At 39.7% G+C, this 26,335-nt stretch overlaps 1 protein-coding gene across 1 annotated transcript in view; it reads right to left on the bottom strand.

The window, feature by feature from the left end:
* The window catches only part of LOC122803519 (stomatin-like), a 219,763-nt gene that overhangs the window by 45,969 nt on the left and 147,459 nt on the right, over positions 1–26,335 (bottom strand). The window contains exon 5 of the mRNA XM_044073163.1: positions 138–341. Within this exon, the coding sequence (XP_043929098.1) occupies positions 138–341 (204 nt within the window). The remainder of the gene's footprint in view (positions 1–137; positions 342–26,335) is intronic.

Genomic DNA, 26,335 nt, shown 5'->3' with positions numbered 1-26,335 from the left:
GAAGCAAAAACTGCGAAATAAGCGGCATTTCTCTGGATTCCCAAAAAAATAAGAAAGAAGAAAACTAGTAAATAAGTGGTATTTCTCTGGAGTAGTGTAACCACATATCTGCAGTTTTTCATCACAGTGTGCAGTACCTGCATATTTTGTGCTATCTCTTCACGGTCAGATAGAAGCTGGGATAGATTCTTAGTACCCAGTGTGTTTCTCAGAGTAGTTTGTGCAATCATTTGGGTAGCGGACTTGAAATTTGTTATTCTGCTCACTGAACTGTTGGCACTGAAGACTCTGAAGTAAACAACTCCATCAACTGTGACTGTCACGGAATCTTTTGTTAGGATCTAGAAGAAAATATGAAAGTTGATAAATGTTCTAAACAAATTCACTTTAAGTATACACTTACTACGTTGGAAATGACAATTTGGATATTTACTTTTAGTCCTTTCACAACAAAGCAGAAGATTAAACTTGATAGTGAACTGTTGTCATAACTGATGCTAAAAAAGAAACATATAAATGGCAGGTACTGTACCGTCCTTACAGGTTGGCTCAAATTAGCAAGACTAAAACTGACAGTGTGAATTCCAGACAGTCACAATTTTATTCTTTAATGTGATGTGTCGCAGGATCCTCCTGCATATACTGTAGCTGGTAGACTAGCATACCTTAAATGATAATCATCACAAAAGCAGAAAGAAAAGAGATCACTCATAGAAAGGGGAAAAGTAAGCTATGCTTCTAAAATGCAAACAAAATGTATCTTCTGTTAAACAGTAAAGCATAAAATATGGATAGGTTCATTTTAAGCCTAGCCAGTTTCCCTTCTGATATTGAATTAACATATCATATTTCATGTTAGATTGGCCTCATCCATCCCATGGTCGATAATAATATATTATTACCCTTAGTGAGAATAATTGGGATAAGGGCAGCCACGGTGGTACAGTGGTTAGCAGTGCCACCTCACAGCAAGAGGTTCTCCGGTTCGATCCTCAGCTGGGGTGCCTTCTGTGCGGAGTCTGCATGTCCTCCCTGTGGTCATGTGGGTTTCCTCCGGGTGCTCCGGTTTCCTCCCACATCCCAAAGACATGCTGTATGTGGATTGGACACTCTAAATTGGCCTTAGGTGTGAGTGTGTGCATGTGTGTGCCTTCTGTGGAAGGTTGGGCGCCAGGCTGGCAACTTGACACTGTAAAACTCCACTGCCAATCATGAGCGGACAAGGTGATCCACTGTGGCTACCCCTAACCGGGAAAAAGCCGAAAGAAGAAGAAGAAGTGAGAATAATTGGGATAATACCATCAATAATTTGAGGGGACCCATGCATGGGATAAAGCATTTAGGATCTGCCTCTGTCAATTATCCCATCCACAGATTCAAGTTGGTCTTGAATATGGACAGGGATGAGCTTTGTTTTAAATAGATGGAGAGTCTGTTCCAGAGCAGTGGTATCCTCTGGGAGATAAACCTTTCCCAACAAATTATTCTGTTGTTGCAGAAGAGGGTTTGATCCATAGACTGAGTATTTCTAATGTCATCTGTCTTTCTGATGTGCAGTAAATCCATCAGTATTGGATTGGAGGATACCTTATATTCAAGACACAGGTCACTTCTTAGCAGTCTGTAGGATACTGAGTATAGTGACAGGGCTTTGAGTCAGTCCATTTAGGACAAATTGTTTAGGTCTTGTATCCTTTTAGTAAGGTATCTTTGTGGGCGTTCCAGTTGTTGCATGTGTCTAGACAGATACATGCCAAAGGGAGCATTATACTCTATGATTGGTCTAATGAGGGGGTGAGTAAAGGGTGACAAGGACATCTATACTAAGACTCCTAAACTTGAAATAGCAACTCATTACTTGTTGTGATAAAATCTGTTAACAGAGCTGCTTACCATATGGCTGCTCTTAGCTTGTCTAGCTACCCATTCTCCTAAGAACTGCTTTTACAAGGAAAACGTACTTGATAGCTGTTGTCCGGCATCTAGATTAAATTTTTAACATCAAACAAGGACACAGAAAACCTTAACAATTATTACCTGCATCATAGTCTGATTGCAAGAGTAGTCTATAAAGTTAGTGATACATTTTAACTGTTTGTTGACCATTTATGTAACTAAAAAGCATATACTGTGCTTCATAGCTGTACGGAGCTCCTGTATTAATGTATTTATTGTATTAATGTATTTATTATATTAAGTGATAGTGTTATGCCTGCTTGACTGGTGGCTAGGTATTAGTGCTGATAAGGTCTTTCTCATACTAAATGTTTTCTTTCTAGGTAGTCCCCCTCAAACTACCCCAGTATAAGACACTCCTGACTGAAAGGACGTTACCCTGAAAAACTTTACGTGCTACAAGTCTTTGAAGTCCAACCTGCAATTTGAATAAGGTTAATACCATAACATGTACTAGTACCTTAACACTTTGCCTATGTACTGTTTCATGCTGCCCTGGGTCTAAAGGCACATTTAGGCTCCCTCCATATTGTGTAACCTAGCTAGACTTTCCCCAAGGATCTTACCTCTTTAACCTACAAATCTACCCTGCACACAGTAATTTCATCTGGCTCCCCTGCACATAGCCCATAAAATATACCCTGCAGCTCTTAATTAATCTCTGCAAGGGGACAATCTATAGCTTAAAAATAGCCCATAAATATGGTATAAAACTAAACCAGTAAAATACAACCAAAAAGATACATTTGGAGTGAAATTAAACTAGTACAATACAGCCAAAAAGATACATTTGGGGTAAACAGAAACAAGTGAAAAGATACATTTGGTGTACAAAGAAAAGAAACAAGTAAGCCCAGGGATATAATTGGAGTTACTGTTAGCCCCGCTGCGCTCACCCTCGCTGTGTTTGGGCTCACTCTGCTCCCCTCCCTGCCCCCTATTTCCACCCGCCCCCACTAGTGCTACATTTCAACTAAACTTAGCCACTCCCCTCATGCTAACCATCAATCACTGAATCTGCCCCACCCCTGTACCCATTTCCTTCTCTTCCACTATTCCACATCCTGTAGAGCACAGTCTTCCATCTAACTACCTTACAATCACAAACAACACCTCTCATCATCCACCACACCCACCCCATCCCACGCAGATCTCTCACTCATGACCAAACCCAACCAAACCAAGCCCAAACTACCCATACCCACATATATACATACACCTCTTACTATTGCTCCTAGGTGTATCCACCCTCCCACTGCTAACTTCTATCACCAACCACCAAAAACAACTTAATTTGATCCACATACCAAGAAAAACTAATTCCACTAGCATTATTACAACACACCCTTTTACTCAACTAGTCCCATATCACTCCCAAACCTTCTTTATTCACCACTATGCACACAGATTACAGCCATCACACTACCAGTCCCAAACAACTATAAATAACTTTAAGACCCTAAACAAACTACTCAAACTCTATTTTTACCTCAGAACCCAACTCATTAGCTGCGGTGATATACACCCAAACCCAGTCCCACAAAAACTAGGAGCCCGACCCTTAACCTGAATAATACCTTACTCCACGGAGACAAATCCACACTCCTCATTTTAAATTTAAATATCAGAAGTATACTAAACAAAGTCCATGACCCTCATACACTACTCTCCTTTTATCAACCTGAGATAGTCATACTAACAGAGACGTGGCTTAAACCAGGCAACCACAACAATGAAATCACTCCACCAGGTTACAATATAATTCATAGTGATAGAATAGGTGTAAAAAGGGGAGGGGCATGTTGTTATAGTGTATAAATCTCACCTCATCCTTGAGAAAGTAGACATAACAACCCCATACCTCAATAAAGTTGAACTCACTCTAACAAAACTAAAATTTAATGATAGTAAACACATCAACATCATAGGATGCTACATCCCTCCAGGCAACAATATCCCTATTACAGAAAAACTTCTAGAAATGGATATCTAACTCCCTCCCCCAGGAAAGCATAGTTTTAGGAGACCTTAATACTGACTGGCAAAACTGTTCCAGTCATAACCCACTCTCCCATATTAACCTACATGGCCTAACCCAACTCATCACTTCCCCCACAAGAGCAGACAAGAGAACCAAACACCAATCCACTCTAGATTGGATACTCGTATCCCACCCATCACTGATATCCCTAGCAGGGTGTCTACCAGACACCCTGAGTGACCACCAAGCCACATTCTTACTCAGATCAAAATCTCTACAACTGACCCAAATATCTATGTGCCTAATTAGAAACAAAAAACACTTTAACCGCTCCAACTTTATAAACGACCTAAAAATGTGCAACTGGACCCCCCCTAGAAAACCTACCTCTTGATGAAGCTGTACTATATTTCAGTACTACCTTCTTAAACACCCTTAACCATCACTCCCCCTCCAGAACAACAAGAATTAAAAATAAATATGCCCCCTGGTTAACCCCAGACACAAAATCCCTCCTCAAAAACAGAAACAAGGCCTGGACCAACTACCTCAACAGTAAATCCCAATTGAACAAACAAATATACGCTGAACTACTTAACAAAGCCAAAAAAATCACCAAAACATACAAAACATCTTACTACCAAAAGTTACAGGATAAGCACAGGAACAACCCACAAAAATATGGGGCAGCAATTAACTCTATTCTACAACCAGGTAAAACAACTACCCCAACCCCAAAAATAGATAACAACCAAGAAGACATCCCCACTCAATTTAATAAATACTTTACAGAAACCATCCAGACCCTTGCAAACAACCAACCCTATGATAACATCCCCACCCCTGCAAATCCACCTCCATCCCCAACTAACAATTACCCCAAGTTCAGCTTCCACCCAGAACCAACCAAATCCAATGAAAAACTACTCCACAAGCTCAAACCAACTTATCTAGCCGCAGATATATTACCCGCTGAATACCTTCACCTGGCTGCAGAAGCCATATCATATCCTGTCTCCATTCTAATTAACAGCTCCATCTCTGAGTGTATAGTACCCAAGCTATGGAAAATATCACATATCATCTCTCTGCATAAAGGGGGAACCTCCCTGGAACTCAATAACTATCGCCCTATAGCCATACTACCCCCTTTATCTAACATTTTAGAGAGGGTAATACACAAGCAACTAATGAAATATCTCCTAGACAATAATCTAATAGCAACACAACAACATGGCTTCAGACTCTTCCATAGCACCATCACCACACTAACAGAATTCACCAACATTGTCAATACAGAAACAATGGACTCCTTGCATCTTCCACCTTCCTTGACTTGTCCAAAGCATTTGATATGGTTAACCACAATAAACACCTTCTTTCAGTAGCAACTCTAAACCTTACCACCCCTGCCATCTCCTGGTTCAAAAACTACATAGAGGGAAGGAAATAAGCTGTTATGTGGCAAAACCAGCTCTCCCCCTCCCTACTGGTCTCCCGAGGAGTACCCCAAGGCTCTATTCTGGGACCACTTCTTTTTACCTAGAGGTAAGGAAGCAAGCTGTTATGTGGCAAAACCAACTCTCCCCCTCCCTGCCAGTCTCCCTAGGAGTACTCCAAGGCTCCATTCTGGGGCCACTTCTTTTTACCCTCTTCACCAATCAGCCCCCAAACAGTATTCCTAAAGCCTCAATAGTGCAATATGCAGATGATACCACCATAATATGCGCAGCCAAATCAATTGACATCCTTCACTCCCTAACACAAGAATGCTTTTCCCTAACAGAAACTTGGATTACAAACCAAAGGCTCATTCTGAACCCAAGTAAAACAAAGCTAGTACTCTTTAGCTCCCACAGAGCCACACCTCCCACTGATTCTTTCTTCATCTCCTTCTTTAACAAGACCACAATCACCCCCACAAATCATACCAAACTCTTAGGGGTTGAAATAGATAATCACCTTAGAGTTGACCTACATAGGTTCATAGGTAGGTACTAGGCTATTGGCCCTAGGGCCTATACAAGCCTAGCCAAAAATGTACCCTGGCTTTCGCCACCCAAGAAAATGATTTTCATGTGCCCCTGTCAAGCAGAACCACAGAAGTGATCCCTGGGGTGAATTTCCTATTACCCATCCAATCATCAAGATATTTCTTGAAGAGTGCTAATGAGGAGCTCTGTTTGACATAGATAGATAGTCTGTTCCAGAGTATGGGAAGTCTCTGGGAATCTATCCCTCCAGCATGTTCCGTTTATTGTGGTGACAAGGTTTAGGTCCCTAGAGCGTGTAGCTCGGAGGGATTGGGATTTCTTTAAGTGGAGCATGTCCAACAGCTCGGGGTTTGACATAGCTTTGTATGTTAGGCAGAGATCGACTCTGAGTAGGAGTAAAACTGGATTTTTTTTGAGACAGTCTGCATAAGGCATCTGTTTGAGGCCAGTAATCCTCTTTGTGAGGTATTTTTGTGGCCTTTCCAGTTGTTGTAGATGTCTTGTGAGGTACATACCAAAAGGGGCGTTGTACTCTATAATGGGTCTAATGAGTGATGAGTAGAGGGGAACAATGACCTCTTTTTTTCTGGAGGAGAAACCTTTTGTGATGAGGTGTGCCACATCGAAGGATTTCCTGACCACTTTGGCAATGTGATTATCAAAGGAGAGACTACTGTCAACCTGTGTCCCAAGGTCTCTTATCACACTTTCGGTGTTAAGTAGACTACCGCCTATGTGGTAGTTCATGAGTACAGAATTTTTACCAAAGGGGATGACAATGCACTTTTTGGCATTGAGCTTGAGACCATGTCTTTGACACCAGGCATCTGTCTCAGTGAGGCCCTTTTGTAAGTTGTCCACATCGTTAGGAGTTTCAATTATGGCTCCTAGTTTGCAGTCATCTGCGAATTTAGTTAGCCAAAGACCTTCTGTGTTAGCCTGTACTTCAGAGAAGTAGATACCAAACAGGAGAGGACCCAGGACTGAACCCTGTGGTACTCCACTTGTCACTGGTCTGAAGTCTGATTTGGAGTCTGCTACTTTCACAGTGTGGGTTCTTTCAGTAAGCCAGTTGGCAACCCATCTTATGACATAGGGATTTATACCTAGTTTAGTGAGTTTATCTATAATTCCAGAGTGGGAGATGGTGTCGAACACCTTGGCGAGATCTAGATAGGCTGTGTGAACCACCTTACCCTCATCTATGGCTTTGGTGACTACTTCAAAGAAGTCTATCAGGTTTAGGAGACATGATCTGCCTTTACAAACCCAAACTGTGTGGGGTCCAGGGTTTGGAGATCTCCAATATCTTTGTTTATGAGTTCCATGATGATATGTTCCATGGCCTTGCAGACGAGGCTCATCAGGCTAATGGGGCGGTAGTTCCCGGGGTCTGTTGTGGCCCCCCCCTTTGTGGAGTGAGATAACTGTCATGGTGCACCATTCAATGGGCACAAAGCCTGAGGTGAGGCTATGATTGAACATGGTACTTAGGTGGGGTGCCAGTTCATTCTGTAGTTCATGTAGAAGGCAGCCTGGGATGTTGTCAGGTCCCATGGATGTTGTGTTCTTGGCTTTGGAGAGTGAAGTTTTTACATGTGCAGCCGTGATTACAGGAACTTTGCATTCTTCCGGTATAAAGATGGGCCCTTTAGGGGGTGATAGGGGGGTAAAGTTAGCACTGAACCTATCTGCCAGGATGTTGGCAATATCAGTTGGTTCTGTATACTTAGTGTCATTGTGCTGTAACTCAGAGCAGATCTGAGTGTTGCCATTGAGATTTTTGACATAGCTATAGAATGCTTTGTGGTTGTCTTTAGAATCAGTGGCAATTTTGTTTTCATAACTAGCTTTGGAGGATTTTATGAAGTATCTCAGCTTCTTACTGAGGCTGACCAGGGAGTTCCTCCAATCGTGGGATTTTACTCTTTTTTGCAACAGTTTCTTTCTTCTGTTGTAGAGTTTGTTTATGGCAGAAGACCACCAGATTAGCTTCCTTTTTTTGGAGGATAGCATCTTGGTTCTGTTAGAGATAGCACGATCCATGCACTTGTGTAAGTCCTTATAAAGTGCATTTGTGTAGGATTCAGCAGTCGTACCTCTATTGTCCATCTGCATAGGTGTCATGAAGTTTGCCACTTGTGTCTTAAGAAGAGTGAAGTTGGCTTTGGAGAAATTTTTTACGGTTGTTTTCCTAATGGGGGGTGGGAGTGGGATGTGGATGTCTAGGGTGATTAGCTTGTGGTCAGATCTGACCAACGAGGAGCTGACCTCTGGTGTGGAACACCGGTCATCCATGTTGGTGATGACCAGGTCTAGGATATTGCTGCCTCTGGTGGGGGTGTGGATAAGTTGATCCAAAGCGTTGGAATTGATGATTTCCAGAAAACGTTGAGCAAAAGAGTTGGTACATGAGTAGTTTTCCCAGTTAATGGTGGGGTAGTTGAAATCACCCATTATTAGAGTGTTGGGTTGTACCTTAATATTTTCCAGTGTATCAAGATAAGAGGAGTGGGAATCCTGGGGCATGGTGGGGTGTCTGTAGCAAAATACAATCTGGATTGCGGTTTTGCCCAGAGTTAGTTGAACTTGGATAATCTCGGATGCATTATGCTGAGCAACTAGCCTAGAGGTGTGGATATCGTTAATGAATATGGACACACCTCCACCTTTAGTGTTTTGGTCTGGGTTTGGTGGCTGAAAGGTGTGGTATGAATTATAGCTTGGTAATGCAGGGGTGCTCTCTGGAGCTTTGAACCAGGTCCCTGTCACTGCACAGATGTCAATGTTCTCCATTTTAAGGAGTGCCTCGAGTGAGTGCATTTTGAGGTTTAGACTTCTAGCATTGAGTAGCATTACCCTCAGATTTTGCTTGCTTGTACCTGTTACGGTGGTGAATTTGTCATTTGAACCTTGCCTAAAAAAGGCACTATAGGGGTGGCAAGAGCCTTTGCCAGTATCCGGAATCCCAAGGCGAAAGGTGCAGGCCATCTCTGGCAAAGCAGCGTGGTCTGTCAATCATGTCATCCCAGGCAGACAGATACTGGATTCCCTTAGAATGACACCAGAAGCTTAGCCAATTGTTAAAGTCAATCATTTTGTCCTTGTACTGTGGTGTCATTCTGGGTGATGGCAGGATTCTACATACCGGCCTGGGCTACAAGATCAGAGAGCTCCTCCATGTCTCTTTTCATGTAGTCCAGGGAGGTACGTCTCAGGTCATTCACACCAACATGGACAATGACAGAGTCATATTTGTACTTGTTGTGGAGTGACCTGAGTGCGTGCGTTATGTGGCGGATCCTGGCACCTGTTACATATTTCTATAACCATAAAAAAGTACATAAAGAACTTGGCCTGCTGCATCGCAATAAAAAATTCTTCACTGACCACTCCAAAACTACAATAGCGACGACTCACCTACTATCCACCCTACTTTATGCCTCCCCTGTGCTTACATATCTCTGCAAATCCAACCTAAACAAACTTGATAGTTGTTATAATAAGATAGCCAAATTCGCTACAACCTCTTCCATCAGAACACATCACTGTAAATGCCTAAAAAAACTCATTTGGCTAGAACTACCACTACTACTTTGACTCAATCAACTATCACTAGCCCACAAAATAATACATAACTCTGAAAACACCTCAGCCCAACAAAATCTTTTGCACCCCTATACAACCACCAGACCCTTGAGGTCTAGCACACAAAACCTCCTCAAAGTAACCAAATATAACAATGAAGCTGGTAAGTCTGTCTACAGCCACTGTATAGCAAAAACCTGGAACTCCCTTCCTGCCCACATAACTGACAACAAATCCCCATCACAGTTCAAGAAACTTGTTAAAACTCACCTTTTGAATAATCAACCCAGCCGAGAATTGAACCAGAGAACCTCTTGCTGTGAGGCGACAACGCTACCGCTGCACTGTCCATACATACACATACACACACACACACACACACATTATATATATATATATATATATATATATATATATATATATATATATATATATATACATATGTATGTATATACACACTATGTATGTGTGTGTGTATATATATATATATATATATATTATATATATATACACATACACACACACACACATATATACACACATTGTGTGTGTATGTGTGTATATATATATATATATATATATATATATATATATATATATAATTTGTGCATGTATATATATATATATATATATATATATATATATATGTATATATATATATATAGATATGTGTATGTATGCGTGTATGTATATATATATATATATATATATATATATATATATATATATATAATTGTGTGTGTGTGTGTGTATATAGATATATATATATATATATAAAATTGTGTGTATATATATATATATATATATATATATATATATATATATGTATATATATATATAGGTTTACTATCATATTGTCGATCCCGTTTTGTGCGACACGCATTGCCCGAATGTGGAACTGCGAACGTCACTACACCGACACCCAGATGTGCGAACGGCAAAATCTCGCCCCCATCCGACCCATGGTAGCATGGGTGTGGAGGTGTTGTGCGGCCGGTAATGTCGATCGTCGGAGTTTCGCGGTTTCGGTTCGGTATCGAATCGGTTTCGGTTCGCGCAAACGCATCGATGGGGTCACCGTTCGCACGGAGTGCATTCGAACATTTAATAGTAAACCATATATATATATATATATATATATATATATATATATATATATATATGTATATAATTGTGTGTGTGTGTATATATATATATATATATATATATATATATATATATATAAAATTGTGTGTATATGTGTATAATTGTGTGTGTGTGTGTGTGTGTGTGTGTGTGTGTGTGTGTGTGTGTGTGTGTATATACATATACATATATATATATATATATATATATATATATATATATAAATTGTGTATGTATATATGCATATATATATAAATATATATATATATATATATATATATATATATATATAAATATATATATATATATATATATATATATATATATATATATATATATATATATATATATATATATATATATATATATATATATATAAAATGCAAGTCATAGGAAGTTTTAATGCTGATGACTCTTGCAGCCATTTTGCCTTGATGGTCTATTCCTCCCTTCTGGAGGGCTGATCCAGTAATGGATAAAGTGAATTTATTACACATCCCATTGTCCTGCTCCTTCTTGAAAGAAGGCAGTTACTGCATTGCTTTGTTCATGGGGGGGGGGGGGTCTACTCCAGGGTTGGAGGAGGCTCCTAGTAGTGATCCTGCTAAGAGACTCCATTATTTTTATTGATCTACTGAAACAGGTTTAGATGCCTTGTTCTGATGTTGAAGGGACTGTATAAATTTTGAAGCTGCAAGATTTCCTACACTACTGGGTTCCTGATTGCTCAGAAAGTAAGAAATATGTCTTCTTGAGGAGCCTGTTGGATGCACAAAAGATTATAGGCAGTCTCCAAATGCTTGATCCCACCCAGTTTGGCTTTGTCAAGGGGAGATCATGCCTGTTAAACTTGGACTGCTTCGAGACAGTCACCAAGGCCCTAGACAAGGGTAGATTTGTGCATATGGCGTACCTAGACTTGGCCAAGGCCTTTGACACAATCCCCCACTCAGGCATCATTGATAAACTCACCCAGGTGGGTATCAATCTATATATTGTCAGGTGGGTTGCAAACTAGCTCACTGATAGAACTCGTATAGTCAGAATAGGGGACACCACCTCCTCCAGCAGTCCCGTAACCAGTGGTGTTCACAGGGATTGGTTCTGGGACCCCTGCTATTTGGAATCTACTTCTCTGAACTACAGGCTAAAATTTACACTGTGGCTGAGAAAGTTTGCTGATGACTGACTGCAAACTGGGAGCAATCTTTGAAACCCCCAGCGGTGTCAACATCCTGCAAGAAGTCTTATGCAGACTAATGACTGGTGCCAAAGTCTTGGTCTCAAACCTAATGCAAAAAATGCATTATCATCCCCTTTGGCAAGGGTGATGATTTGCAAACTACCACATTGATAGCAATACCCTAAGCACACCGTGGTGAGAGATCGTGGGCACATAGGTTGAAAGCAACCTTAAGTTTAATCACCATGTCTCCACAGTGGTAAGAGTGGCATTTTGTATTGCTCATTTCATAAGTAAGGGCATTGTCTCCAGAAAAAAAGAGATTAGAACCCCCCCCGTATGCTTCCCTCATCAGACCAGTAATATACTACAATGCTCCCTTTGGTATGCTCCTTTCTAAACACCTGCATCAATTGGAGAGACCACAAAGGTTTTTTACAAAGAAAATTCAGGGTCTTCAAGATCTGCCTTATGCGGACAGACTGAAATCATTGTTACTTTGTGTCATACAGACTATTCAGGGGTGACCTGTGTCTTGCATATAGAGGAATCTCTGATCCGGCTTTAATGGAAATGCTGCACATTCGCAAGTTAAATGGTCCATGCCTCACTCGCTCAAAGGACCTTAACCTGGTATGTGATATCAACAGAACTTGCTGGAGAGGCAGATTTGTCTCCGAGGTTGCCCCACTTTTGGAACAAGCTTCCTATTTATGTTAAACAAGGCCCCTTGTTGGCCCTATTTAAGTGCAATTTAGACAACTGGATGGGTAACCGGAAATTCACCTTGGGGGTTCCGCCTGTGCCTGTCTTGGACAGGGGGCAGTAGACACTGATTTTAGTGTCTGCTTGAACCAGACACCCTTGAGAACATGGGTTGAACTTGGCTAGGCTTGTAAGGGCCCTGGGGCCATTAGCCTAGTAACCTCCTATGATCCTATGATCCTAACTGCGCTCCTGTATCCCCCCTGGCTAATGTCTCATTAGAATACTTCACCTAACTTAAGTAACTCTGCTAAGCCAACCAATCATAGTACCGTACCCACTTAGGACTGTTAATCTACTGCTCATCCCATCTCTCCAGGAGTTAGGGAAAACTACCCCAGCAATGTTGTGCTTTCCATAAGCAACTAAAACCAGGAGAAGACATATTGTAAATCAATTTGTTATCCTTCTCAACTATAGTGAGCATCATCTTCTCTCCCGGAGCCTTAGTCTACATCTCTCTGCTTTTACTCTGATAGTAAATCTATCACAGGAATCCTAAACTTAGGAATATCTTCTAAAATGTAATATTATATTTGTAGAGAATGAATGTATCATATCTGTTAGTTAATATGTATGTCAAAGTCTCTTTTATGGAAATTGTATGTCAAAAGTCTGTCCTTAAAACTATGTTTTGTACAAAAAAATGTTCTCTTGGAGCTTTTCTCCCCAGGCCTCCACTGAAAATGGACTTGTAATCCAGTTGGACTCTCCTGGTCAACAAACGTAAAATAAAAAAATAAATAAATAAATCTCTAGATGTAGACACAACCCCTTTGTTTACAAGTTGTGCAATATAGAAGGACTTTCTTAAGACAATGAACACATGTTGGTCAAAGGTTAGGTTCCTGTCCACATAAGTTCCCAAATCCTGAACAACTGGGTCAACTCTTAGGGGGTATTATCAATGTGGTAGATGACTTCCAAAAGGATACAGTTTCAATCCATTATTTTGACACCAGTTATTTATTTGGAATAATCCTTCCTGCAGGGAGGCTAAGCCATTTGGGGATTCAATGACTGTTCCTAGCTTGCAGAGAAGATAAGTAGATGCTAGACAGGAGAGGTCACAGCACAGAACCCGGGGAGGCTTCACTTGTGACTGGTCTCATTATGGAGACAACTTCCCTTGCTTTGATTTCCTGTATGTTATCTGAGAGCTACATAGCAGTCCAACAAGTGACATAGGATTTTATTCCCAGTCTATTTAGCTTTTCTACTATGCCTAAGTTAGGGATTGTGTCAAAAGCTTTGGTCATATTGAGATATATGATGTGCACCATTTTACCTTCATACATTGCTTTGGTAAACTTTTCAAAGATGACTGTAGCTGTTCTCCATTTACTTGGTATAAAACCTGTATGGAGGCTGAGACTGAATAGTGTATTTGGGGAGGTTGGCTAAATAATGCTATTTAAGGTGCATTCAGGGATATTTTCAGGATGAATCGATGCAGTAATTTTAACTTTTGATAGCACTTATAGGACTTAGTCTTGTGTGCTAGCTGGTGCTGAGCCAGTTGCAGGTATATCTTGAGGGACAGACAGAGGGGAGAATGGGGTAAAGCTATAGTTGAATTTTTTGGCCAGTAGGTTGGCTATATCTTCAGCCTTAGTGTAGTTAACATCGTTCACAATAATCTCAGTGCATTGCTGTGTTGTTCGTTAGAGATTATGAACATAATTAAAAAAGGCCTTGTGATTGTCTATGGTTTGTGTGACTATTTTAGTCTTATTCTTGGCATTGGTGAATTTTATTAAGCTCCTGAGTTGTTTGTGTATTTGCGTGATGAGGACTCTATAATTCTGGGAATTACTCTTCTTATTTTTGGTCAAAATTCTCTTCTTTTTATTGTAAGGCTTGTTGAAAATATGGCTCTACCATGTGAATTTGTACTAGGGTTGGTCCTGTGAATATTCCTGCAGGGTGTAACCTATCTGTGCAGCGGTTTACATGCTGGTATAGTTTGGTGATTGATATACTTTTCCTCATATTATTAGACTTAACTGGGTTTGGTTCAGATTTGAAGCTTGCCAACATAGTATAACTTAGGAGTAGGTACTTTGTCTTAGACAAATTCCTAAAGGTATCTTGTGTGGAAGTTTTATTTTGAAGGAGATGGCTTTATAGTCAGACCTGACAAGTGACGATGATACACAAGGAATGATTCAAGATGCTCTATTATTAGCAAGGCCAAAAAGAGTTCTAGGAATGACACATCAGGAAGAGGCACATGGATGGGGATAGAGCAAGGCCATGGGTGGATACCAGGCCATCTTGCAAAATGAGTTTATATGTTTTTTCTCCAAAGTAAAAATTGGAATAATAACTTCATGCAGTGTTGTTTTTGCAATGTCAGTACATTCATATAATGTTGCCACCTGCTGGAATTGAACAGCAAGCTATGTAGACCAACAATATATGTATGACTTGCATGCACCACAGAGGAGTCTTAGCACTCTGAAACTCCACCTATATGAAGTCATTACATCATATGATAAAAGGGATGGGGGAGGCTTCTCTCATTGTAATTGTACACATTATATAACATCTGTGTCATTTGTGAATAATAGCGCAAGGGCACGCAATGCTTATAGTCATTCAATGGGGGTTTTGAACACCTGACTATATGACAGCAGCAGCTGCATGATATTATAAAGAATGAACTTACCAAAGTGCAAGTGTTGCTAAAATTGTAAGATATTTTGCTATTTGAAGCCATGCCACCATGTTATTGCTGCAAGGGATATATGTGTCTAATTTCTTTAAAACACTGTTGCCATATATCTATTTCTCACACAACATTGCCTGCTACTAGGTATATCCAAACACACATGATGTGCAATGCAGTCATCACTGCAATGGGAGAATGGCAATCATGCACAGTGTGTGGTTAATCATGGATTCAAACACATGCCTGACTAAGGGATTAGCATACAGATCATTGCTTCATTTCCTCACACCACAAGAAAAGCCTTTCCGGTTCTGTTAGGAAAGCCAAATTTCATCCAATGGCAACATTGTTATTGAATAAAGTATTTCTGTGTGAAAAATGAGGGGAAATTCTTGTATCTGTATTCCCCAGCTATAAATCTACACAGCAGATAGCTGGGTCACAAAGTTGTCACCTACGTGTGCATTCACAGCCATCCTGACACAGGTGACTCTAAGGAATAATGGTTGTTTTTGAACTGACTGTCCAAGACAGCAAGGTACAGAACACTGTGTACAGTACATGCTACATGACAACTTGGTTTACAATAGTGTCAGTGCACATTTGAATGTATGACATCACTGTTGTTTAATATGGTAATGTTCTTCTAAAAAGGAAAGATGGTTGTTGAAGCGCACAGTAACAATACACAGCTACACATATAATATGTATTAGAAGCCTTTTCTTCACAGCATGACAGACAAATACACGCTCACAGTAGTCAGTCTTTGCTGGATTCAAACCCCCTACCTATTTCATTATGCAGTCTACAAAGCACAGTACCAACAGCTAGCACTGCAGGATAAGTCATGCTACAACTATGATGCACTTCATTTCTGAAAGCATGACATCACCATTGTGTTTCCCAAAACTGAGTATTGCATGGGGGTAATAGAAATTTACAGGGTAGCCCTTCACCAGAGGAAATACATCTCCTAAGTGGAATTTTACATAAGGGGTGCTGTCATGGAGCCAATTATGCATGACAGTATATACAGTCACACAAGTTAACCAGTGTTGGATTTGAAACCCCTACCTCTCCAGTTATACAATCTGGAGATCACAGTATTAGCTGCAAGCACTACAGGAGAAGTTTGTCTCTTAAGGGGACAGAGTGCAGTTTTGATAGGATTTCCTCATCACTGTGTTGCAGAGAAGATGTTTGTGTTAAAAGTGAGGTAAAGTGCATTGGGAGATGTGGCCAAAGTTAAATTCTTCTCCTGAGTGGAGTTGGACACAGCACATCTATTGTTGAGACTTTACTGACCTGTCACTAGTATCACACGCGCACACACACACACACACACACACACACACACACACACACACACACACACACACACACACACACACACACACACACACACACACACATCTTCACTCCTATTAGATTTGACCCACCTACCTAATCAGTTACACAGTCTAGAGAAGAGTATGAATTGTAAGTACCATAGGAAAAATCTGACTTTAATGAAGTGAAAATGTACATTTGTAAGTATTATAACTTCACTGTTTGGAAATATAAACTACTGTGAATCTCATGTTTTGGGACAAATGCAATATGTGTGTGGACAGGCTAATGTAAGAGCACTGTGCTTGTCCCATGTAATTACATACTTGTCTGCAATATCTGTCTACTGTCATTCATGTACATTGTGTTACTGTGAGTAACATGTACCTGTTTGATAGTAAGAGGTGTCAATGACAAACACAACTGTAAAACAGTGGATTGTTAAACAAGCATTCATGACAGTTCATACAGGGATGATTGCATGCATATAGTAGTGATTTACTGTATTGCTGTCAGTTACCTTGGCTCATCCTTACACAATGTGCAATGACAATACAAGCAGACACTTCCTAAATATGACAGTGCACTTCTGAAAAAAGAAATGGAATATGTGTGAAAAGGTTACGCACAATTGTAACAATGTTGCAAGTGTAACTGTTGGAGTTCAGACATACATTAATAGACTGAATTAATTTAGTCAACATCACCCTGAAAACTAGAAACCTTGTTTTCAACATTCCATTAACACATACAGAGGTTGTACAACCTATTGACATAATTGTTTTTTTTTAAACTCTGCATGAAGCACACCACTAACAAGCTCATTTACACAGCTGGTGGCAAAGTATTAGTGCATACATAATCATATCTTGAGGTGTTGAACTTAGAATGAGAATTAGCAGTAGTATATGGTGCGCCTTGTCGACCTTTGTGCAAATATTCAGTATACACATACAACCATATCTGAATATGATGGAATATGGAACAGATATGTGTTATGGTCATATTTATGGTGTCGTGATTTACACATTTGTCATGACAGTTACATTTCTTCAGTCCTTATATGTATGATGTAGGTGTATTATGAAACACATGATGGACAGATTGGTGGGAAACATGGCTTATGGAAACATTTTGAATCAAGGATGTTTATTTGATGACATAGAAGGAGGTGGTAAGAGGGGTGCATTTGGAGACAGGATACACATACAGACATACTAAGAGATTTGCTTACAGGTTCACATATTTGTGTTGTGTTACTCTTCAGTTTGTCATCATAACTATTCAGACAAGGTCTGTACATGACAGTGTTCCCAACAGGGAGCAAAGACATTATTACAGCAACAGGATACTGGTGTATTTATAAAATGTAGCAAACATTTACACACATAGGAGTCTTACAAAACATTCAAGAACACTTTGGCATACATCTGGATTCAAACACTGACAGTATTCTAAATTAAATCTACAGACCTGAGCATTATTGAACCACAACACATATGAACTCTTATGTTATGAAATGCAATTCTGACAACATATAGAAGCAAAAGAGAATGCATGCATTAGTCTTCATTGCACTCATGATAATTGTAAATCTCATAATGTGGACATTACATCCAGTAACACAATAAATATGAAACTGTAAAACGTAGTTATACACAAAAGAGAACAGACAGACACATGGAGACAGAGATAGAGAGAGAGACAAAGAATTTTATACTTTCTGGACCATTTTTAACATCTTTGGGCTGTGTTACTGTTATATTTTTCATGATAGGTAATCAGTTATGTTATGTACAATCAAGTGTTTCCAATAGTGAGCAAGCAGGGTCAAAAAGTAAAAACATGATTGAGACATAAGCAGGGTAATGGTGGGTTACCAAGATATGCAGACAATAGTTACATACATAATCATAATATAAATAAAAAAATAAATATGACTTTCACATATTTCTGGATTCAGACCCTTAACACTATGCAAAAAGCATTGTATAGACATGTTAGTCATGTCAACACACCACACAGGAAATGCTACTTCACAACCGTAATTTTACTGATTTGAAGATATGATCACAAAACAGTGAAGCAAGAGAGAATGAAGGCATCGTCCTTCATCACAGTAATGACAATTTCAAGTTTACATAAGGTATACATTACAACCAGCAGCATACTAAATGATCCACTGACAAAAAGAGATGTGTTATGTTAAGACATTATATATTTATTTTTATTTTTTGCATTTGTTTACCGGGAAAGTCCACTGGGCCTAAAAGAGCCTATTTTCAGTGAAGGCCCAGGGAGAAAAGCTCCGACAAGAACATAAATACAAAAAATATTAAACATTAATTGGTACAAAAGTAGATACAGTGTTACACTTAATGATTACAGTAATATATACAGAATATATACATAAAAGCAGGGATTTTGTTGGTTGCCAGATGAATTCAATCAGAGAGGTATAAACAGACATATATTAATCAGCATTATTGTACCAGTTATGTTTCATGATTTACCACATTTGTCATAAAGCCAGGAATCTTTGTGTAAGCATACTTCCTAATATTATTTGCAATTGGAACATCAGACTGATGACCCAGAGGGGAGACGAGACATACACAGGTGAAGAGGGAGGCAGGGACCAAGTAGATTATGACCGAAGCAGGGTGATGGTGGCTCAAATCAATATGTAGGCAACAGTTACACATAAAATAGTTTAATAAAAACGGTCAGTAACAGTTTGACATATGTCTGGATTAGAACCCTTGAAACTATGCAAAAATTTGCCTATAGAACTGACCATTGTCTAAGCACACCACAAAGGAACCCCTACTTTACACACTTTAAATCACATAATTGAAGGAACTGTGACAACTTACTGAAGCAGAAAGGGTGAAGAGAGAAAGAGATGGAGAGAGAAATAAGATTTTTGTTTATGGTACATTTACCATCATCCTTATGGTGTATTACATTTAGTTGTTTCATCATTATTAAGCTGGCATGGGCTGTACAATAAAGCGCTTGCTATAGGGAGTAAGAAGGGGTAAGAGATTAGACACAAAATTAAGACATAAGCATGAGAAGGGTGGTTTACGAAGCCTCACTTTTGGGGATGGAATGTTTTTGTAAATGCTTTCCTGCTGCAATATTAAAATGCTATGTTAATTAAATATTGTAACCAGAGCTAGGTACCAGACATTTGTAGTTAAACCTATGCTGGGAGTATAAAATGACATGAAATAAAAATTTGACATACAGCCTTGACAATATGCAAAAACATCAATTATCTCAATATACCACATAAGAACTTCTAGTTATTACATATAGTAGTTTAAGAAATGTTAGAGTAACTGTTTCAAAGTTGTGCCTTTACTCTGTATTTCTATAGCACGGTGACTTTAAGTACATTTGCGCAAAGTGAATGTTGCTAGTGCACCTGAAATTAAAATCTTCAGCTTTTGTTATTGGATGTTAATTGTCATTCACCATCACTCAGCATTGGTGTGCAATGCCAACCCCCACAAAAATGCTGAGGACTAAAAGTGAAGGATTTTAGGTGGTCCATTAATGGCCATGTAGACTGTGTATTATTCTATTTCTTGATCAGATATATTGTGTATGATTCTATTTTTTGTTCAGATTAAATGTGTGAAAAAGGGATTGATTGGACAGTGGTGAAATGGAGGAACAAGCAGAGGTCAGGACACAGGGAAAAGAATGCAGGAATTTGCAAGAAGGTGTTGGGAGAGCACCATAACTATTCACTTCTTCACAACATAAATGTAGAATTGTACACAGAATTTTATGATCTGGAGAGTCACCACACCAAGGATGGGTGACAACAACAGAATAATGTTGTATAGCCAACTGGACCTAATCAAGTATGTCAGGATGAGACACAGGCAAAGTGGAGAGCTATGTAAATGGGTGCATTTTTTTCAATGTTAATAACTGCATTTGCAAATATTGAATTGTTAATGGTATGCAGTATTGCAGTTAATATCTTATAAATACTATCCTGTTTCTCATGGGTGTCATGAGCCAAGGTTCCAGTGCATATCCTGCGACCCCCACTAGATGCCCATGTGGAAAGTCACCTTTAGCAAACCTTGTGTACGGCTCACAGTTGCTCCATAGGTATGAGTCGTGAAACCTGCCTGGGTTACCTGCACAGACATTGCAGATGATTCCATGGGCATTACAGACAACCTGACAATTTATAGAGTGGTATCCTTTCCTGTTGATGTAGCTCCTTCCATGTTCACCGGGTAGAACTTTTATTTCTATGTGCCTGCAATCTATGGCCCTCAAAACTTCAGGGAAGTGTGCCAGTGCATAAAATTCCTGCATGGTTCTTGCCCTGTCCTCTGCAGTGCATGGGAAACAGATATGCTCCCTTGCATGTTGTAACATTGCATTTAGAAACTGATGTAATATTTTAGAAGATGAGGCCTGTGACCACCCTAATATATCCCATGTGGGTCTCTGGAAAGTACCTGTAGCTAATATATGTAAAGCTACACATACCTTTGCTTCCACTGGGATGGTTTTCAAAGATTTCCCTGGGACCTCAGGTGAGGGTGGCAGAGGTTGCATATTTTCTCTAATGTTTCCCTCTCCACCCAATATTGCTCTACAATTCTTGTGTCGTGCAGTTCATGGTAAGATAAATTCTTCTTTTTGGCCGAGGTCTGGCAGCAGCAACACTGTGAATTAAAGCCTGTTGGAAATGCAGGTTAATGATGGCAGCAGCAGTCCTTAACATTTTTTAAGTGCAATTATGACTGTAATCCAAAGGCGTTTGGATTTCAGGACAATTGACTACTTTACACGATGTTGGATCGATTGATTAGCATGTCATTTTGCTACTTATGCTTTAATTAGCATATTCTGCCATTTACCCATTTAGTGAATATAAAATAGAGAGCTATTGTGCGAGTGGTGTGCCGTGATGCATACACTATAGCTGCTTTAATTTAGCCATTCATGAATCTGGCTCAAGTTTATTATATGTCTACAGATACACTATATTTTAAATACCTTTATTAAAACATAACATTTTTAATCAGTAACATGGGTATACAAACATCGATAGAAAATCAAACAAGCCATAGTAACATTTTCTATTGTTATACACATGCAGTATACATGTTTTCTTTTTTTAACAATTTTCATTCACTCCAGCATTTCATGCATTGATAATTTCCTGCCTTGCCTTAAACCTCACTCCTCTTCCTGAACATTATTCTGCATGTATTATTCCCACAAATTCCATTTATTTCTATGTAGTTTATTTCTTCCCTTTTCTAAAAACCTACCTCCAGTTCTTTTATCTCCTTTACAGTATTCGATGCCTTAGTTACAGTTAATTTAAAATTTGATTTGTATTTTCTAGTACTTGCTTTTTAGTAGCCAATAGCATTAAACTTAGCAAGGCCTTACTATGTCTAGGCAGTTAAGATCCTATCCATCCATCCATCTGCAATCTCATTTCCCTTTTCTTGCATATGGAGTCAGGGTATCACTTCAACACAATCATCTAGAGCCAAGATTCACACTGCCATGTATATTCCAGCTCAAAAGAGACATTTCCTTAGTTACAATCATTTGCTTCCCTAACATTTTTGGCAAAGTACTCTTTAGAGAATTCTTAAAATTTGCCAAATTGTTACACCCCCCCCAAAAAAAAACATGTTCCCAATTATGCATCTCTTTCTCATCACAACTTCAGCAATTGCTATGTACCTGAAGAATTGTTGTTGTTGTTTGTCTTTCAGCTTTTCCCAGTTAGGGGTCGCCACAGCGGAACTCCGGTCTGCTAATGATTGGCAGTAGATTTTCATGAACGCCGAGGTGCCAGCTCGACGTTCAACCTTCAACAAAGGTACACCCATTTACACATGTCTCTCAAATGCCCACCCAACCGTGGGGAGGACATGCAGACTCCACACAGAAGGCACTCCCTGCACTCCAGCCGAGAATCGAATGGGAGAACCTCTTTCTGTGAGGCAACAACGCTACCGCTGCACCACCACGGAAGTTGCTATGTACCTGAAGAATAATCTTCTGAATCAAAATATCCCTGCAGACATGTCTGTACAAATATCCTAAACCTTCTGGGCTTTGTTGTTGAATACCAGGGAGCTGTATTGATATCATCCCTTTGTTCCTTAATAAATTGCCTTTCCATTCTTTGTAATTTCTTCTGATTTTTTTCTTACTGTTATAGTGCAATATCTTACATACCCTACTAATTATCCCCTTTTTAATAACTGCATCTCTTCAAGGCTCAACTAACACTACCAGAGCTGGCCTTTCACCTACCACTTTCCTTCACTATACGCATATCTATCCCTGGTAGGGGAGACAGTTTCTAACCTGTAGTCTGGAATTCTGCTTCATTTCATCATACTTTTTTACCTTTCCCTCCTGAGTTATTTGTTCCCCAAACTTTGGTTCCTTTGCTAATTTCCCCCAGTATAATCTACCCCCTTTTGCCTATTTGGTATATCCCTACATGCCAGCATCCTTACTGGTAAAATTTCCATTCTCCATTTTTCTGTTGGCTTAACTTTCTGCTACTTTATAAATATAATATTCTGTACAGTTGTTATTTTCCTTAAGGACTTGCATCCAAAATCCTACTCCCTCCTTATTTCTTAACCCCCTTCCCCATTTCATCATCGTCTCTTTCCATTTTGGTTTATAATCTTCTGCTTGAGTTACTTAAATGAGCCCTAACTGTGTAGCTCTAAAGTACCCCTTCAAACCAGGTAACATGGATACATTATTTGACTACAATATGGTATACGGTACACATCCACCTACTACCTGGGATCGTGCCCTGGACTTGTCAGTGGATGTCCTTAGGATGTTCCTCTGATGCTGAATAGATCATTCCAGTACTAATTGAAAACTTCCCAAAAGAACAATGATCCAATTTATTTCTTGAAATTAATGGTATACAAGAATTTTCCCAGTGTATAATAAGCCTTTGTGATAGTACTGACCCAGATAGACAGATCAGCTTATCTTCATATCATCTTATGATGTATACTCATCTGTCCATTACTGCTAAATGGACCAATATTGTTTCAGAGCAGCAATAGTACCTTTAAGATAATGTATAATTGTTACCAATAATGCTCACTTAAACCGCACTCCTCCTCATGCAACACAATGCCTGTGAGAACATGTGATATGCAAATCTTGTGTGTTTTTAAATGCGTTCATTGTCACCTGATAATGTTATAAATTCATGAACATGGCAAATCAGTGAAATTAATTTTGATGAATATAAAATGTTTAAATACTGTGTGCCAAAACTGGATAAAAATGCATATACAATGATATTTCTGCTGTGTTCTGGCACTTTAACCTTCATCCATATGTGTGTGCTGCAGGGAGGTGACTGAATTAATAACTGTGTACATAGTCCTACTTTTTTACTGACAGTTGTCCACACAGGCAGTTGTATGGCTACTTAAGTCATTAATGAAGCCATGTTCTTATATGAAGCAGAACTTTAGAGGTCCATAAAAGGCCAATTGTGGGATAATGCATAACTGGCCAGATAATGGACTCTTTGAATAACAGAGGTATGCCTTTGTACTGAGGTGGTTCTATCCCCTTAATAACATTGGAAGTTCAGGGAGCAAAGATCTTTAATGGGGATGTGAAGGGTGGGCCTGTCTCTACAATGAGCAGTATTTTCACTTTTAATCAAAACCCATCTTGAACATTTAATAAACTGTTTTTGTTATGATCTGTGGATCTTATAAATTGTCCAGGGGCCAGAAGTTGACAGGCTTTGACAGATACGTTATTTCAGGGAGACGGGGTAAGAATATGTTATTTCTGGTAACATGGGTGGCAGTTCTAAGATGCTACAAGGTTAACAGAACTGTTATTGGGACTTAAGGCTTTACTTGTTTAGATTATAAATACCCATCCATGTGTAGCTTAAAATGTCTTTTTATGGGTGATGCAATGGTGCAGCGGTTAGTTTTGTCAGTTTTGTCACCTTACAGCAAGAGGCTCTCTGGTTCGATTCTCAGCTGGGTATCTTCTGTGCACAATCTGCATGTCCTCCCTGCATTCACATGGATTTCCTCCAGGTGCTCCGGTTTCCTGGGCCTCCACTGAAAATGGGATCTGTCCCAGTTGGACTTTCCCAGTAAACAAATGTTAAATAAATAAATGTTGTTACCAAGTAAGCCTGCTTAACAAACACAATGGTTACACTGTATATTATCACTGCACAAAGAAGTCTTTCATCCTTTTACCATGAGAGTTACTGTGCCTTATATCTTGTAGTCAGTTGTGTTATGGATGCTGTGCAGAGAACATGGATCCCTAATATCATGGAGGAGAAACATTTGCCTGTCATAATGATTCTTCATTTCCTTTTCTTTCAGTTACTTGCTGTTTTGGTGGCATGGCCATGTGGGACTATATCTGCGGTAGTGCACATACCACTGTGACTGGTTTGGTGGCCATGACTGCACCATGAAACATTGTTAGTGTTAATCTATTGCAGACAGGTGAGATGTACCTCTGCAGAGGCTTAAAGCTGATAAACAGTTGCAAGTCTCAGTTGCAAGGGCGAGTGATGACATCCTGATTTCTAGTAGAGGCATAAAGGCTGATATTTCAGGCAGGTTAATCTTGGAACTGCACACAGCATCTCATGGTAGTATCATGTATCAAATACAACATACATACTTTTTGGTTTATGCATACCAACATGCATACACATGTTATAAAAAGATGGCTCATGACACCAGGTACAGGCAAAGTGTGTGGTCCCCATACAGACGTCAGGCCAGCAACAGCTGTTGCTTCATCTGGGTCTACATCTTCTAAACGTGGCACAGTTTCCTGACAGCCCAGTGCTCACTGTGCATGGCAATACCTCCACACCTGCAACAATCCTTGAGCCAGAAGCTACTGTCCAGACTATCACACTGCAGACAGTGTGAGAGTGTGGCCTTCAGACTGACATTCACTCACATACAGTAGATGTTAGAACTGCCATCTAGTGCCTTACATGTTAGATGTTATTGAGACAGTATTAGAGACTCAGGTGACTACGCTTAGCCCATAGGTTAGTGTGTATTTTGTGTGTGTGTGTGTGTGTGTGTGTGTGTGTGTGTGTGTGTGTGTGTGTGTGTGTGTGTGTGTGTGTGTGTGAGTGTGTGTGCATATTTGTATGTATGTGTGTGCATGAGCATGTGTGAACATTTGCGTGTACACGTGTGTGTATATGTTTGTGGACTAGATACATTATTTGTTATGTCTACTGTCCATAGGGCTACTGTATCTGAAATGTACTGCTGTGTGTTTTTCACTCAGATAACACTGTTGACATGTACCGTGATGTGGGTTTCACTTATCTGGAGAGCGTTGTGCTCTCATGAGGACCACGTCAATATGAGTGTTCACAGCCCCATCCTGCTGCTCTGTCTGACTCCCTGACAGGTGCCTAATCTGGAATCAGCTGAGGAGGTGTCTGCTGTGATCCTTAGTATCACAGATGTGGAGTGTCAGCCTTTGTGCGGCAGTGTGATGCTGAGTCTGAGTATGGGTAACAGCTGCATGAGACTGTGTGGGTTACCAGATGACTCAGACCAGCATGATGCAGTAATGCTCAGCTCATGCAGTGAACATAATGACTTAGAGTAAGAGTCTGAACCAGATCACACTGTTGGATGGCAAAGACGTCAAGTGTTATAATAAGAAT

This window comes from Protopterus annectens, chromosome 5.part1 (genome assembly GCF_019279795.1).
Source record: "Protopterus annectens isolate FY-2018-M chromosome 5.part1, PAN1.0, whole genome shotgun sequence".
Lineage (NCBI taxonomy): Eukaryota > Metazoa > Chordata > Ceratodontiformes > Protopteridae > Protopterus > Protopterus annectens.
The sequence above is the reverse complement of the archived record's forward strand: the minus strand, read 5'-3'. Positions and strand labels throughout refer to the sequence as shown.